Genomic DNA, 18232 nt, shown 5'->3' with positions numbered 1-18232 from the left:
GACTTCAGCTTTTTCCTTAGTCAGGAGGTACTTTCCAGGCCAATGTATCTTAATAATTGACTACCACATGAGTCAATACCTATTCCACATTGTGTCTAGTGTCCTTTAATGAAGTTGCAGTTAGTGCAGATATTAGCAAAAGGGGTCAATGCTGGGCGGTTTAATAATAAGCACTGAAGTTGAGATAGAGGAAAAAGTGTCAGGGCTTTCATGCCATCACATTTTATTTCTGACAGACCGTTCTCCTGCGTTTTAGGGGCTCCCCATCCTTTCTCCCACTTCAGCAGCAGGCCGTGCAGCACGCGTAGGCCGTGGGGGTCTCCGAGCCAAGGCCTTGTGCCCGTGCAGATCCCGGTGCTCCCAGGGCACCGTCGGCTGCTGCAGCCCATGGCAGGAGGATCCGGCATCGTGCTGGGACACTGCTGGCCGTCGCTGCATCCCGCATGGATTCTGGCAGTTGGGCAGGGGGACACGTGTCAGCAGACAGCCCTGCCATGCATGAGGCAGGGCTCTCACCCCAGATCCTCCAAAGCCCCTTCCCACTCAGGGCAGCCTAGCAGGAGGCCAAGAGTTTATTAACAACTGAACTTCCAAGGCCTCCAGAGGGGCTGCCTGCAGAAAGAGTGATTATGTTTCTTTTAAGTAGACGTCAGGCTTCTCACCTTAGCTGTTATTAGTGAGAAAAATGTTCCTGTTTTCTCAGAGACTTAATTAGGCATTTGCTAATTAAAATGAAGAGTGACTGTTTTTACCTGAAACAGTGCATAAAGAAGACAGCATAATGGAAATGAGTACCAAGTTTGCACGCCCAGCCTCAAAAGTATAAGGGCATGGGGCTGTGGTGGGGAAGAGGAAAACAAGGGCAGCTCTCAGCAGGTCAGGGCTCCCCCAAACCACAACCTGGGGAGGAAATTCCACTTTCCCTTCCTTTGCACGTTCAGCATACCATGACGAAGCAGGGAAGCACCTCGTTCTTGAAAAACGGCTGCAGATCTGCATGTGGATATGGAGATGTATATAGACATAGATGTGTGTAATGAAGTGTATGTCTGATTGCTCGTGCCTTTTCAGGACACGGGGAAAGGCATGTAATGGGAGCATCTTGGTTTTATTGCAGGAAGTGAAGGTTCGTTTGAAATCAGCAACACAACTGGAGCTGTTTCTGTTATAAAAAGCCCAAATCAGCTTAAGAAAGAAGTCTATGAACTAAAAGTTCAGGTATGTTTTATGGCCACTTGAAAGCTGATGTTCTTAAATACCATGAGTAGTCATTATTGTCTAAAATAACTTAATCTATGGCACCCTTTTTTAAAGAGTTACCTCATATATTTGATCAGCCTGCCAACCAGTATAAGTTTGATCAGGATGCCAACTAGTGTAAGTCAGAGCAAGCTGCTTTTGTTTTCTTGGATATTTGTAATGTCTCAATTTTCTTCTTACAAATGAAGTTGTCTTGTCATAATTTGATCCCTGAGTCTAGAGAATTATTATCCTGTCCATCTCTGAATGTGCTCTGTATTTTAAAATGCTGTTGATAGACGAGGAATCAATGATTCCTAGTTTCTACATACTGAGATAGGTGATTATTAAATTTGAGTCCCAACAAGCTTGGGGTAGATCATGCTATTGTATTAACATCCACCCTGAAAACATAGATCAACCACATAAAAAGACATGCTTACACTTTGATGAGTTAATAGTGCTACATTATTTTAAGAAGGTTCTAAAGGCCAAGAGTTCAAAAAGAAAAGTTAAATAGTGAAAATTATATTTGTTTTCCTCAGGCAAAAGCACATTACAACCATGCCAATTTGCCCAGGAAAGCCTCAGTAGTCCAAAGACAGTTTTGTGGCCTGGCCCACTGCTAGAGGCAGTGTAGCATCCCCAGGGCACTTATTTGCTGGTGTGCTTGAGTAGGATGTTGAACTGGAGGATCATAAGGTCTGACTTGGGCGCTGTTTCTTTCTCTAATCTCTCAGGTTTCCAACAGCCTGCTAGTGCTTCACGGGTACAGGATTAATTGGGCTCTGCTGACATCTGAGTACAGCTGCGGCAACCCAACACTCAGTTCAGGCTACCAAACCTGCCCGAGGAATCAAGTGGGTGTTGTACCACCCAGCATGGGTCCCAACAGGTGCCGCAGCTGCAGGGCCGAGTTTGGCACTGCTGAAAAAAAAAAGGGGGGCTCATCCAGAGATATTTAGGTGTCAGTTGTCTTTGGTTTTGAGCACTTCGAGCACAAAGGCTTCGGTTATGAACACCTGCTACAAACACAAATCAGAGTTTCTGTCCTGATAGAAAAAGGATCTTAGGTTCAATCCAGAGAACCAGGTTGTATGTTGGGATGGTTGAAAATCAGGCAGATTTAATTGTTATTTTACAGTATTGGAATTATGTGGAGAGAACTGTTTTCACGCTCAGGTTGAAGTACTGAGCTCGTAAAAATCAGGAGAGCTTTCTTATCAGAGCTCTTTGTTGGAACTTTTTATTACCATAATCTTCTAATCATCGTAAACACAGAGGGTAAATGGACTGAGTTTTCTAGACCGGTGTAAGACTGTGTGTCTTTGTGTACAAAGTTGGTGGGTTAGGTTGATTAGAACAATACCTGGACATGGAATTGAAGGAAGAGCAAAGTAAGAATAGAAATTCTTTCATTGTTTTTCTCTCTCTCTTCTTTCCTCCACAGGCATCAGAAGTCAGTCAAGAAGGTGACATCTCAGAGTATGCTTTTGCCACTGTGACTATACGGGTGGTCGACCTCAACAACCATCCACCGACGTTCTATGGAGAAAATGGTCTCCAGAACCGATTTGAACTGACCATGTATGAGCATCCCCCAGAGGGAGAAATCTTGAGGGGACTGAAGATTACAGTCAATGATTCAGATCAGGTAAGTGAAAACTATGGGGGGACTTTCAGTTTTCTGACCTATTTTCTCCAAAGACAGGAAGCAGCTGCCAGATTGGCAAATGGCATTTTAGGAGTCCAACCATTTCACCTGCTCTCCTGAACGGCCAACAGAGTAGGTAGGTGTGAGGTCCATTACCATGGATAGTATGAACTCAGAAGCATAGTTAGCCTGGCACATGCTATTGTTGCATTGTGGCATGATTGCCACAAGAAGAGTGGTCTTAAACCTGCAGTTCAGGTCTTGTGGCCACTAAAGTTCAGGAATCCTTATCTACCTCTGCTTTCTGTTGGCTCTGTTCAATAGTTGTCAATGTAGTGACTGAAAACTTACTGTCTTTGAACATTTATTTAGGTCTTCCAAATACTTTAGTAACGTAAAGTGCAGTTGCTGTCTGTATCTCCTTGGACCCCTCTGGAAAAAATATAGTTTGTACCCTAACATTGTCTTTATTACAAGATACTATCCTTCTGGCCCTTATTTTAGAACCAGAGTATGCAGTGCATGCTTTGATAAATAATTCCCTCAGGAGTGATATTTTTAAGTAATCTTAAAATTATACTGGAGGAGAACTAACTATAACCAGATAAAAGAATAGAGGACTCTATTCATCTCAGCTTGCTACCTAACTGACCTGTGATGCCCGTAGATACTATGGTGATGGTTGCTATAGGGATCCCTAGGCTAAATACTGTATGAATGGCATCCATCTGAGTTAGCCTGAGGTTAGGGAGCGACAAGAGAAAGCTTAATGCATCTGAGAACTGTATTACTATTGGGAAGAGTGCTCTTATATAACCATGCTCAACATTGTGCTGTTTTGACGGTATTGTATTCTATCAAACCCACCAGCTTCTTCCCCCTCCCTCCTGCCGCTCTGCAGCAAGCAGATAGATGACTGCTTTCAAAGCAGGGCTCTGTCTATCCCACTGTTGTCACAGAGGCTGTTGCTGCAAAAGGAAAGAAACAAAACCCATCTTTCCTGGCTTGTCTTCCATTTAGAGACAAAATGTATGTTTAATATATAGGCTGACAAAATATTCAGGCTGCAAATTAGGCAGTGAAATAAGCAGAAAACACAGCTGAATATTCTGCATAGATTTCTAAAGAAGCTGCCTAATACAGCAGCACTCATCACTGTGGGGGAACTGGGTTGGTTAAGGTATAGAAAGCTGTGGTTCCATCAGCAGTGTGTGCTGATTGCCCGCGTGGAGCCATGTGCGTGGCTTGCTCTGCACGGCTCTGCGTTGGGCCGCGTCCCCGGCAGCCTTGGGCTGGGGGGCTCTGCCCACAGCAGTGCCACTGTCCTGGCAGCCACGCACAGGGCCCAGGAGGGGTCTGCTCAGAGGGTCTTCCCCATCAGCACTGTCCTCCACAGGCCAGCAGCGCTGGCGACACTTGTGTGCTCGGCTTTACTGCCTTGCAAAGGGAGCCTGTCGTCCTCTCTTTAGCTGTGAGGTTTCTCTTTCCAAGCAGCCTAAACCTCTGAGCATCCCAGATCATTCGGGTTCCCCTGGGTGACTGCAGCTGAATGCTTTTCCTTTTGACGTGGGCTAGGGTAGAACAAGAATTGCACATTACAAGGCCTGCAGGGATGTAGCTGAAAGCAAAAGTTACCCTGTCTGAAATTCTAGAAATTCTTCATAAATTCTTCATTCCTCCAAGAGGAGGACGGGGCATCGACCAGTCAGTGAATGGGGCTGGTTGTCACAGTGCAACTGTGACACTGGGAATGGGTGAATGGAGAGAGCTGATCAGGAGGGATCAGCACATGTTCCCTCCTCCCTTGTAAGAGAACCCCCATTTTGCCCTTTCCCTTCCAGCTCCACTATGGTTTAAAAAAAAATTGCCTGGCCTTCTGGCTGTAGCTTGCTATTTCTGGCTCACACACAGACAGTGTTAACTTTCCAGGTACAGCTGTTTCCTGCTCTGCCATCACTGGAAGGTTTGTCTGTATGATGGGATCTGGCTTCCCAGAGCTCTCTGATGTGTGCATGTCTCATTATAATTTGCACGGGCGAAGCTCTGCTCTCCTCCCGGGTTTATGAACTTCCATAGGTTTTAGTGGCTGTAACTGTGGGCTAACGAATCCGGTCAGTGCAAACCATCGAGGATCATCTCAGCACTGACCCTGCACCTCGTGTTGGCTCCAGGCCAACAGCTGCAGGCCCCGGCTGCGCTTCCGAGCGGGCCGTCATCTTGGCTGTGGCAATTCCGCCATCTTTGCTTGGCGGGGATGAGGAGGAGGCCGGTGGGAGGCGTGTGCTGAGGTGCGTGTTGTGGGTGTTCTGCTGCCACCAGCCCTGCAGCGTGAGGCGGGAAGCCCAAGCCCCTTGCCACAGCGGTCGGTCTGTTAGCCAGAGCTGCTGCAGGCCTCTTCGTTATGACTGAAAGAATAACCAAGCTTGTCGGCCTATTTTAAGAAAAGCCATGTCTGTCTTGTGACCAGAGCCGGAGAGATTATATAACTAAGCTTCTTAGCACTCTCTTAGTCAGGGGGTGGAGAATGGAGGGCTTTCAGCAGAAAGACTCACATTTTATGCAGCCTGAAGAAATAGAGCCTGTGTAAGCTGTAAGCAATGCAATGGTCACTTTTAAACAAGACAGTATCTGCTTTTCCTTGCAGGGAGCCAATGCTAAATTCAACCTCCGTCTTGTTGGACCTGGTGGCATCTTCCGAGTTGTTCCCCAAACTGTCCTGAACGAAGCTCAGGTTACAGTAATAGTGGAAAATTCTGCTGCTATTGACTATGAAAAATTCAAGGTGTTAACCTTCAAGGTACTTCTGCTTTCCATTTCCTCTATGGCTATGTATATAATATGTGTATGATGGCTTATGTATACGATGGCGTGTGGCTTCGCAGTGCACCTGGAGCTGTCTCATATATTGTTAGTGACATTATATTCCATGTAAGTGAAACTCATTTCTCCCCCTGCTTCAGCAACTTCCAAAAGGTTTAATGGATGCATCTGTGGGCTGATTTAGTCCAGTCAGTGCAAACTGTTGAGTATTATCTCTGTGTGGAAATTGCATATCTTGGTGGCTCTGAATCATTTTATACTAAACCCTAGGGATGTTATTTCTGCTCTATGATGATAAATTCATGGGATGAAATCCTAACTTCTCTGGAGCCACGAATGTAGCTGCTTAGTCCTAAGTAATTTGGTCCACGATCACGCATTTGAATTTTAGTTGGCTGAAGACACTAGCTGACCTGGGAGATAATTTCCCAAAATTGTTCACTGCATTTGTCAGGTGTGTCTCTCTGACCCTTTCCAGACTGATCGGAGGCCACTTTACCCATGCCGCAAGCCAGCTATACAAAAAACAGCTTTTGTCCAAAATCTGGGAACTTGCATTAGCAGCTTCCCTGATGGCTTCATTGGCTCATCAACATGGTAACATAATTACGTAGTTTCTGGTTTGTGTCAGCCTCTGAATATGAGAAGAGAAAGCTCCATTCTGACTGCAAAGAATAGTGTAGACAATGCCTGTGGTCATGGAAAAGACTGTCAAAACTATATAGCTAAGTACTAACATGTGCTAATTTTGATTTTGTACAAAAAGTGGTTTTTCTCTAGAATACAAAAACCAGACTTCCTGAGTTTTGTTGTCACTCTTGCCAAATGGTTTGCTTTGTGTCCTTAGCAAGTCACTTCACTGCGATATGCCTGGTGTCTCCTCTTGCAATGTTTATCAGTCAGGTTGAGCTTCACAGGTTATAGATGCTACAAAAATATAACGCATCATTATTGTATTAAAATGGAAGATTCAGAAAGGGCTATAAAGTGCTACCAAAACTAATTATAATAAGTGCACATTTACTCAGCTTGAACTATCAAAAGGCCACTAAAGAAGTTACACATGGCCTCCTCATGAATACTAATAGAAATCAAGGTGGTTAATGTCATTGCCAGGAACACTGAAAGAATTAATTACCACACAAAAAAAGAATTTTTTTTTAACTTTAAGCAGTTACTCTTTTTTAATGAAATTATTTCTACAGAAGAAAGACTATAAAGACTTTGCTAGAAATGCAGAGACTTTGTCTACATTTAAAATGCAGAAGGTGCAGTTAGGTGATAGGGCACTAATATATGGCAGAAAATACTTTATAAAGACCTAATTTCCTTCTCCATTTCCCTGCTAAGTTCATCCCACTTACTGCCATGTTTTAGTTGCCCAAGTAATCCTTCTAGCTGGAATTTTGGGTGAAATATGTTCTTGTTTCTATTTAACACACATCCCACAGCAGCTGTGAGGAGCTCTCTGTTTCTGTAAGCAGTGCTCCTTCCTCTCTGCCTTCTTATGGACCAGTGACAAGGCCAGGGAGGAATTAAGCCACTGAGAAGAGGTCGAGATGATGGCTAACTGAGAAAACCTGTCCTCCAGTTACAGCTTGCCTTTAAATGCAGCTGATAGCCAGGGCCACCTCCTTCTGAGCCAGCCAGGAGCTTGAGCTGCTGTTCCTGGGTGAGGCCTCCTGGAGCAAAAACAGTGGTCAAGGCTCTGCCATGGGGGCCACCTGTTGCTGTCCTGGGGACCAAACCTCTCCTCTCCTTGTGTCGTCTCTCCTTGGCCGTGGCTGCTGGCAGCTCTTACCAACCAGACCCAAATGATGACCACCCTCTAGGATAGCCAAAGGTGGGGGCTGATTCCATCAGCAAAGCATTGTTTCACCATAGGCACTGTAATTTATTTTTAAATGCACATACATGTTAAGCAATCAAGATTTTATCTGTGTGCTGCTTTAGGAGCTGAGATTGCTCATGAGGGGTTTTTTTGGTGATGCGGGTATGACTGAACCTTTAAAAATTTATTTTGGTGCAACACCCTTATAGACTCCCAAGCACAGTAGTTACCGAAGGGATATAATAACTAAACTCCCCCTTTAGGACAGATACACTCTATGTAATCCCAAACAATCCTTACAACTGAATTTCCCCAAGATCCTTTCACAGTTTATTTCCAATGTTTTTAAATGTTTACATGACTTCCGTGGTAAATTATCAAACATGCTCAGGCCAGTTTCCAGGCAAGCTGCCTGCAGGGAGTGGGTCTTTGCAGGATTTGTCATATCCTCTCTGAGCTGTGCTGGTTACTTGTGACTGGTCACAGCTGTCGTGTAAAGCCTGAGATGTCTGCACAGGTTTGAAAGCTTCTTTAACAGATTGATTGCCACTTGCAAGCATGCACAAACAGGCCTGTGTTGCTCACACATGTAGCTCGTGTGCTCCCAGTTTCTGGCTTCTGTGATCGAACCAGGCTAAAATGCATTGAAGCTTCTTTAAGAGGTAGCAGTAGCTACTTTGTAATAATAAATTCTCTCTATATTCTCCTTGTAGCTCCTGGCGATAGAGGTGAACACACCTGAGAAATTCAGCTCAACAGCTGACGTAGCAATACGCTTGCTGGACACCAATGACAACGTGCCCAAGTTCTCCTCTGACTACTACATCGCCAGGATCCCGGAGAACTCCCCCGGGGGCTCCAACGTGGTCGCTGTAACAGTAAGTTTTACTTAACTCTTAAGAGATTCATCTGTCTTGACCAACTATTTGTTGAGGCAGTCAAATAGGAATACTAACAAGTACCTTAAAAATAGCTGACAGGGGCAACTGGCAAATCCTATTTCCGGTTCAACTTTTGGACTAAGCTCCAACTTCCAGAATCAACACCACCACCAAAGAGTTCTAATAAAGTCTTATTTAAATATTTTTCAGAAAAACAATTTTATATCAGTTTTTTAATCAAACGACATCTGCTTTTAAGACAAATCACATGGTCAGTGAGTACTAGGAAAGCCCCAGTCAAATTAGCATCTAGCAGGAGGATCAGCTGTGACTAAGTGGAAGTAGATTTACTGGATTTGCTTGCTTAAGTATGGGTAAAAAGAAAACAAAATGGCTGCTTAGTAGCATATAAGCCATCTCCTCCTGGGAGGAACCAGGCTGCTAAATGCATGATTAGACAGTAAATGAAGGCAAGAATATAACATTAAAAGTCTCTGTGTAAAGATCTTCTCACAGTTGGGAGAATATGCTTATATATTTCTAGTGTCTCCTAGTCCTTGTCCTAAGAAGAAAGTGAGGGCACTATGCAGGCTGTGGAAGCATTTCTGGTCATTATACCCAAGCTGGGCCTGTTTAATACAGCAGTTGGGCCTGGACACTGATCTCATATCCCAAAGTCAAGAAATCTCCAAGCCAGGTGGGAATCGGCGGGGACACAAGTCACCTTGCCAAGGCCACAGCTACAGGTGAGGGAGGCCAGCACAAAGAAAAGGAAATGACCAGAAATAAGGGCAAGTTGTAAGAACAGAAGAATGAATGAAGAAGGGAAGCAAAAACAAGACAAAGAAAAAGGAATATCAGAGGAAACCAAAAGGAAGGCTGTAGAAAACAGACTCCCAAATACCACTATCTGTGCAGGAAGGGGAAGAAAAAATGTAGAAGGTGGCCAGCAAAAGTAATAGAAATTTTTAAAGGTTACTGAAGCTGCAAAACTTAGCCAAGATGAAGAGTTCATGTAGAAGTCATCATGTGGTACTGACTCACTGCTTGACCCCTATTCCCAAAGAGGGGTACTCCAGGATCACTATTCTGGCAGGAGGCCCAGATGAGCAAGATGTTTTAGGCAAAGTTAGGCATTTTAAGAAAAACAGACTGCAGTCAAAATCAGGGGGTGAGGGAAGCTGCTCAGCTCGTATTGAAGAATGGAAAGCACATGTCAGCAGGACTGCAGGTGTTACATTAGCCATGATTTGCAAATCAAAAATACTGCTCTCCTTTTCAAAAGAAGCACCAAATATTCAAATGGGAAGAGGAATGGGCTGCTGTGAGTTTTGATGGCTGAGTACAAAGCAATAATATAACGTTGTTTCAGACATATATAACACCTCCGAGAAGAAGGGACTTACAGAAATAGCTGTCACCAAATCAGTAGTTTTGCTAATCCCAAGGTAAGGGAGGAAACCAAGAAGAGTTCAGAACAAAGATAACAGCCAAGATAATAATGCAGATACTAAAAGTCCCACAGGCACAGGAGAGATTAAACATAAGCACTGCTAAAATATTATGAATATAATGAAATAATTGCCATGCATTAATTTCAATTAGATCAATTAAACAAGTAGAGACTTAGAAAAAAATCTCCTATTTAAAGTAAATAATTTTGACCAGGGAGTATACATTAATATTAAACTAATAACAAGGGAGACTAGAGTAAACGGGTAGTTTGCATCATTGAAATGGGCTTGGTTTCTAGTAAAAGATCTGTTAAATGTCAATATATGGAGCCATCTAGTGGCTTTTTTCTTGCTTCAGCCTCCAGCCTGGCAGTGAGACAGGAATCTTAGTAGCTTTCTTGGGACACCCAGTGGCATTTGTGTTAGATTTTGCAGTTTCATATGTGCATGTATGTTTGTGTGATTTCCTCCTAAAAACATTATGGTAAAAGGAGGGAAAGCGTTTGGATTTTGAAGTAGCCTGTTGAAAGAAATATGAATATACTTCTTTTTGCAATTTATTGAATAATGACCCTATTACTTTCTTAAGGCTACAGATCCAGATTCAGGACTCTGGGGAGAAGTCAAGTATTCTATCTATGGAACAGGAGCAGATTTGTAAGTAATTTTTTTTTAAAAAAAAACACACACACACACACACACCCCACCACCAAAAAATCCCCGATAACTATATTAGAAAAGAGTTTTAAAAGTGGAAAAGAAAAAAAAAGAGAAAGAGAGAACAGGCAGAATAGAACAGATGATGTCTTGACCTGCTCATTTCCAAGGACATTTATGCCAGGTCCTTTATGAGTTCTGTGAAAGCAACAACAGAAGAACTAGTGCAATCATTAAACATCTGCTTCATGAATCCATGGAGTTTTACCCACAGACTATTACCCCCCCACAAAGAGACATAAGGCAGATGAAGTACCACTGCACTGTTCAAATTGCCATTTGAAAAATGCTTGTAATAAGAAGAGGAGTTTTTGGTCTGGTTGTTTTGAAAAGTCAATTCTGAGAAAAAGAAAATCCTTTACTCTTTCCCCCTCCCTTTCCATATTGCTGTACAAATAGTTCAATTTCAACTCTTGTCAAAATAAATCAAAGACAACAAGACTTTCAAGGCTATAACCTTTAGCTTTGGAGGGCAGCTGCAGTGGGTGTTTAAAGCATTTCTTGTATTTAAGCCTAGTAGCTCTAGGTCAGAGAGGAAGAGATTCTCATGCTTATTTGATATCATAATGATGCTTAGCTCCCCCTCTCTGCCTTTGAGCAAAGCCTTGGGGAACAGGAACATGATGCTCTCGCCTTGCTTTCATACCAGCAGCTCCTGACCAGTTGGTTGGGGCACCTCTAGCTTCACCAGCCACTAAGATTTTGCTGCTAGAAGCTGCAGCTCCTGGGACTGGGGGGAAGCTGCCGGGAAGAACTGACAACCGAACGAGCTGCTCAGGCACTCACCCCCAAGTCTGTTCTTCGCTGTGTTATCTGTTTGTGCTTAAAGATGAACTCCTCTTGTTAAGGTGAATGCTATTTAGGAAGCACAATCAAAGTCCAAAATCCAAGATATTAAGGGTGAACCTCTTCTGTAGCCAGAGGGATGTACACATGGGAGCATTTCCAGGATGGATTATTTTGAGCTTCTCACTAAGTCCTTAAGCTAGCTGCTAACTGGGTAGAGGCAAGTAGGCAAAGGTCATGTCATACAGTCAGACCTCTCAGGTTTAAAATGTAACAGCTGGTGCAAAGAAGCTTGTGAAGGTTGTTGACAAAGGATTTAGAAAAAATGCAAGTGCAAGTTTATTTTGCTTGGTGTTATAGGGTGTTCTGACTCACTGTTCTTGTGCTTTTAAATGAGGAAATTAAGTTTTGCAGGCACTCTTTAAAAAAAAAAAGAGAGAGAGAGAGGAAAAAAAGACTTCTTAAGCCTGATTTCTTTTCTCCCTTTTGCTTGTGCCAGGCTGGCATGGCTTTCCAAAGCTGGATGGGTTTCCTGGCTCTTGTAGCTCTGGATCTGCCAACAGATAATTCATACACAGATTTAAGAGTTTCAGTTAGGAGCACGATTTTTGTGTCTCTGGGGCTACATCAGTGCAATGACAAAGAGATGAGTGGTACTAGAATAAGAGAAATAGTGCTATCTTTTGAAGATACAGCCCTTCCATCATAATCCTGTGTCCAAGCTGCCAGCAGGAATGGAGTACTTTGCTGTAATCTCCTTAGAGCTCAGTACCTCTGTCCATCTGTAAAATGAGGATGAAGAGTGTCCTCTCTGCATGATTAGGCTGGGTTGGGCAGTAAGGAGGCACTCAGCATAGGTCTTCTACCCTGAGCTGGACAGCACTTCCCTCCGGTTCCTCCTGGACCTCAGCATCTCAGCTTTCATCAGGAGTGTAGTTGTATTTAACAGGCTAATGCAAACAACTGATGAATCTGGATTATTAGGGACCTTTTCATAATTGTTTTCCATTGAGCTCTCAGAACACAAACATTTTTCTTTTTTTATATTAGTTACAGAATATATAAAACCTTCCATTTGTTAAAATGGAAGGTCCACTGTTTGGACCACTGCTGGCAATTCAGTTAAAATTATACACTGTTGTTATCTTCTCTATAAGTGCAGACTTTTGCTTGTCACTTTTGATAATGTCTCATTAATTAGATGTGTAGAATTGAACTTGCTACAGTGACATCTGAACATCCACTCCATCACTTCTGCAGAGAAGTGATTGTTCTGGGGGGAGATCCTTTGCCCTGCTTTTTCTGGGATTTGAGAGCAGCCATTTTTCTTACCTGTTCTGAGATGCTAAGAGCTTAAATATGACATGCAGCACACTTCCCTCAGCTACTGAGGGCATATCAGTCAATCTTCATTTATTAGGACATGATCTAATACATTGTCCTTATAAACTGAACAAATAGGCAGTTCTTTAATGTTTTAACACAGAGAAGTCACTGTGGGAGAAGGCCCTCACACTGAACATTTCATGAGGACAAAGGCTTTAACAAAAAAAACTCATCTAAAGTGGCTAATGTGCAATGAATAGAAAAGCTTCACTGATCATTCTCTAGTTTCCAAGCCTAAAGGAACAAGCAAAAATAGACAGAATGATTTGTGAACTGGCAACTTTTCAGGTGTGTTTTCACCGTGATGCACAAAGATCTCAGTTACTTCCCAGCCCAGGTCCTCAGTACAGCACATCTACATGAAACCATCTGGGCTCAGTTCAGCTCCCAGCACAGCCTGAGGGGGTAGCGAGAGGAAGGCACCTCTTGGTACTTTTCCTCTACCCCAGCTTTTTGTTACTACGTAGAGGAGAGACCAAAGGTCCAGTGACCTGCATCCTTCCTGTCCTGGATGTGCAGCTGCTCCTGAGCACCCCCATTTCCCTGCCACTTCAGTAGGGGGGCAAAGTCCACCATGGAAACAACAGAGGCTGCTACAGGCCTGAGGAATTTCAGTTTGCACAGGCTGTTTTTGCAGGGGCAGCATATGGCTGTTTTGGTGTGCAGCAATAGTCACAGACCACCACTAACCATAGGTCAGACAGCCCCGAGCTAGGTTTAGAGTATTAACCTGGAGGCAAATCCAAGGTTTAGAACCCACCTACACTGCAGCTTCTAAACACATGCTAAGTGACAAAAAAAAAAAATCTCAAATCTTACCATGCTTCTTTTCCAGGTTCTTAATCCACCCATCAACAGGTATAATTTACACCCAGCCCTGGGCTACGTTAGATGCCGAAGTGAACTCCAAGTACAATTTCTATGTGAAGGCAGAGGACACGGATGGGAAGTACAGCTTGGCTGAAGTGTTCATTACAGTCCTGGATGTCAATGACCACTCTCCAGAGTTCAACGAGAACATCCAGGAAAAGACCATGATCATCGGGTCACCAGTGAAGATAGAGGTGAGACACAGCACCATGTGTCACAGCAAAGTGCTTGGAGAACCTCCAGCTCTGCCTTTTATTGCTCTAGGATCATAAGGAGGGCCTGAAAGTTGGCTTTTTTCTGGAGCTTTATTTGCACATGTGTAACATATGGATTAAAACAGAGTGATGGTGTTGACAAAACTGAAGGAAGAGAAATACAGTTCTATAAGCAAAGAAAGTTCACTTACAGTATTTGAACAATCTGCTGGATTATAGAGTCTCATCAGAGAAAGTCCAAGATAGACAACTGAAAGTACAGTTTTAAATACTTGGCTTTCCTGACATGCCCTTGTGCTCAGCCTCACAAGTTATCTTTGCAGAAGGGTTTGTAATGATCATTACAGTGATCTGTAGAACAAGAGGTTAAAAAAACACACACAATTCATAGGCAAAGGAGCAAGCCACTCTACCCTACACATGTGGATGCATATAATCAAGCTCTATTACACAACACGAGAAGCTGGATAAAATAACTACCAGAGCATAAAGATTAAGCAGCTCTGCTTTGGGGAGCATGGAGCTGATCACATTGTTCTCTATTTGCTTAATATTTGTCCCCATTCTGTGTAGGCAGCTCCCCTGTAATGGAGCATTTGCATTCTACAGATAGATCATGATTTGTTTTTTCCACTGCTTTAATCTCCAGTAGAAAACATTTATAAAAGAGCTCTAATCCTGCCCTTTTTCACGAGAAAATGTAGCACAGCTGACGGGAAAGGCAAAATAGTTTCCAGAACTGCACAATAACAGCCCAGTACTCTCAAAGCAGAAATATTATGTGAAGTGAATGCTCAAACCTTTGAATTTTGTCTTTGGTCTGGCTACAAACACAATAACATCTTTGTTCTGTACTCTTCCTCTACCAGGCCATAGATCAAGATGCAGAGGAACCCAACAACATTGTTGATTATTCCATCATGCAAGCAGATCCAGCCAACGTGTTTGATATAGACCAGAGCACCGGGGAAATCAAGCTGAAATCCTACATCCGTTCTCTGGACATCATCCACAACATCACCAGGAACAAGGACTGCATCTGGTCGCTGGTGGTGCAGGCCAAAGACCGGGGCTCCCCTTCCTTCAGTACCACTGCAGTTCTGAAGATCGATATCACGGAGGAGGTAAGCAAGTATCTTAGAAAAAGCCTCATGGGGGGTGTTCCTTGAGTGGCATCAAAGAGAAATCATTTTTTGTTCTATTTCTGAGAGCATTTTTTAAATGCTTCAGGAATTAAAATCAGACAAAAAGTTGCCACCCCTCACTTGCCCTTTTTTGGTAGCTCTGTAACATGCAATATTTCTAGATCCTTGTAGTGAAACTGGATTCTATGGCCACAAACATGAAAGACATTTTGGTGAGAGATGGCAAAAATAAAAGCATAATGTAGTTTGAAGATGACTTCTTTGCATCTGTTAGATGCAAAGATGTTAGCTTGTTAGAGCTAGATGAAAACTAGGGTCTGTGGGCTCCTGGGAGTAAATCCCAACTGCTGAATTTCTGATCTTTATTTCAGCTGAGAGGAGAAGGGGGAAACAATTTTTCCTTCCTACAAAAAGGAAGTGGAAAATCACTGTGGACAGCATGAAATATACCAGACCAGTTTTGCAATCAGCATAGGTGTAATGGGAGAAGACACACATTATAGAAATGCTTTAAAGTGCATAGAAATTTAGCTGCAAGTTTAATAACTGCAGTATTATCAGCACACAACACAAGATGACTTAAAAGATTGAATAACAAAACTCTCAATCCACGGGGACAATTTTGGTAAAACCAAAGAGTAGCAGTTTATGGCGAGCAGAGCAAGCAGGATTTCTATTTATTGCAACTGCCTTGCTGTGCCTTTAAGTGGGTACAGGCAAGAAGAAATGGGCTTTAGCATGAGTGAGGAGCATCACTAGCCTGAGAGTCTGTAGACACACACAGTGGGCAAAAATACAAATCTCTTCCCACAGGCCATCCCTTAGTCTTCCCTTTGGTTGGCCAAAATAAGCCCAGTGCTTCTTTATATATTATCATCTCTCTCTCTCTCTCTCCATTTTCTCTGCCTCCTCATATCCTACTGACACTCCTTATGGGGGCCTTTATGCTTCTATTCAAGAAGAAAGCAGGTTCCTCAGAGTGCCCTTCTTCCCTCTGCAGAGGTGCAGATTTGGCACAGGGTGCAGAAGGGAAGCAGCCAGGCCCCAAGCACACGGGCTGCTCTCAGACACGGCTATTCCCAACTGCCCATTCTCTTCTCCTTGCCAAGTGCAACCACTGAGGTAGCAGCAGCATCTTCCTTCTCCACCTGCATAGGTGTCTTCAGCAGCATCTGTGATATTGATCTCATCCCTGTGTCCTCCTTTAGTTTCTGTACTATTTTTCTCTATTGCTTCTTTCACTGCTTGTAGCTATTTACTCTTTTTTTGATCTAAGAGCAACACAACCAAAAAACACTGTGCTCTGTCTGCAGCGTCTTTAGATGAGCATTTTGGGGGACATTTTTATACTACTCATTTTGGATAAGGAAGACTTTTTTTTTGAAGGCATCCTCTAGATGTTTCCTGCAGTGTTAATCACATCAAGTAATTAACAGGCATATTTCTGATTAACATTTACCATTGCAATTAGCACAAGGCCATGCCCTTCGAGATAGAATCCTTGCAGCTGAGTTCAGCAGTACTGCACATCAAAAGCACCTTTTGCTCTTAGAATAATACAGCTGTAAAAGGTTCCAGGGGCCATTTAACTGAGTGTTTTTATGGAAATTTGTATCGAGTGGTGCATCTGTTAATCTCCCATCTTTTCTTGATAGAATAAGAAACATGCTGAAAAGCTTTTTACCATTATGTCTTATTAAAAAAGAAAAAATCTATTCCTTCTGTCTGAGACTTTTCAGTGATATCTGTCCCTGCTCTTTTGATCCTGGAGCTTGGTCTGATTGAGGGGGATCCCTGTCTCTTCTGAGGCTCTATAAGCATGTGGGGGCATTTATTCACAGCTCTTCACTGAGGTTTAAGTACATGTTTAGATAGCATAAACTGTGATATTTTTGGTTCTTTATAGATTTGGCCGCTACTTTAGACTTCTCAATATAGCTGGTGAATCTTAATGTGAGATCCCCCTGACTGTAACATACCAGCAGTACCTTCTGTGGGTTAATTTGGTTGTTTCCTCCTCTCCCTTACCAGCACCACAACCCCAAAGGGGATTGTGCCTTTGCTGGGTTTGCAGCCTGCTCTTTCCACAGCTGCATGGACCTTAGACTGAACTGGGCAGAGCAGGTTTATGCAATTTGTCCTGCTCTCTGCTCATTTTCATGTTGAAAAGTGATGTAAAATGCGACACCACCTGTGTGGTCTGTAACCAGCACTAGGTTGGCACTTCAGCTGCTTCGCCCACTCACTCAGACATCTAAACATAGCTGAGAGGCAGCTTGAGGCACTGGGACTTGAACAGCTCAACCAACATCTGCCAGGGGCTCGTTCAGGATGTGCCACCCACTGACCTGCCCAGAGAAGCCCACGCACCCTAGGGCCCTCGGGGTGGGTGTCTGCATGCAGCAAACTGCTGGGGCAGCAGAGAAGAGCGACAGCAACCATCAGCATCTGGGGAGCTGGAGAGAGCCCTGGGAGCCCTGCTGGGTAAACCCAGGGCCTGAGGGGCAGCCGCAATGGGGAAGATGTCCCATGTGTCACAGAGGTGTCTCCCTGGCCTGCCCTTCAGATATGCAGCCCAAACGTGCCCTGGCAGCACTGAAACCAGCCCCAAGATCACTGTTGGTGTTGTTGATCACTGGTGGTAACTCTGTAATTTAGTTTTTTTAATTGCAGACTTGGTCCAACTTGGACTTTTCCTTTCTCAAAGTTCATACAAACAGTTTAGCTATATCCAAACTTCTGCCACCGTTCTTTAAACCCTCTGGTCATTCCCAATTCTTCTCTGGGCCAGTTGTCATTATAGTTAGAATTCACAGCAAAAAACCCCATCTTTTTTCAGTAGGGGTATCTCCCCTGATATCTATTAAAACAGAGACTTTTTCTTCCAGTTTCTGCCCCTCAGAGAGATGACAGCTGTTCCCATATCAGCTTTTACTTCTCTGTGTATCTGCCCTTCTTTAGTGTTTACAAAAAAAAAATCAGCAGTCTTCAAAATGCAACATGCCTCTTAGCAAAAAAGAGTAACAGCCAAATAAATTGCAGAGGGCTTCTACTTGGTGATGTGCTTCTGGAGTGTTGTCACTGATCACTACAAAGACTTGCAGCTGTGCTGACAGTACAAAACCAAAGTGCCTAAATCTAGATGTCCATCTGCGCCCACTTTTGCTGTAGCAGGATGCTCAGACTGCTCCCAAACCCCTGTTAATCAGATGGCCACCACAAAGATACACACAA

At 43.4% G+C, this 18232-nt stretch overlaps 1 protein-coding gene across 1 annotated transcript in view; it reads left to right on the top strand.

Annotated features, from left to right (window-relative positions):
- CDHR1 (cadherin related family member 1) overlaps window positions 1-18232 on the top strand; it is a 39243-nt gene that overhangs the window by 18030 nt on the left and 2981 nt on the right. Inside the window, exons 9-15 of the mRNA XM_088526366.1 lie at window positions 1118-1218; window positions 2690-2893; window positions 5538-5690; window positions 8258-8422; window positions 10469-10536; window positions 13604-13832; window positions 14723-14977. Of these exons, the coding sequence (XP_088382492.1) occupies window positions 1118-1218; window positions 2690-2893; window positions 5538-5690; window positions 8258-8422; window positions 10469-10536; window positions 13604-13832; window positions 14723-14977 (1175 nt within the window). The remainder of the gene's footprint in view (window positions 1-1117; window positions 1219-2689; window positions 2894-5537; window positions 5691-8257; window positions 8423-10468; window positions 10537-13603; window positions 13833-14722; window positions 14978-18232) is intronic.

Source organism: Tinamus guttatus, unplaced genomic scaffold, assembly GCF_059628265.1.
Source record: "Tinamus guttatus ecotype Peru unplaced genomic scaffold, ASM5962826v1 Tinamus_guttatus_pri_ptg000246l, whole genome shotgun sequence".
NCBI lineage: Eukaryota > Metazoa > Chordata > Aves > Tinamiformes > Tinamidae > Tinamus > Tinamus guttatus.
This window is presented reverse-complemented; position numbering and strand designations above follow the sequence as displayed.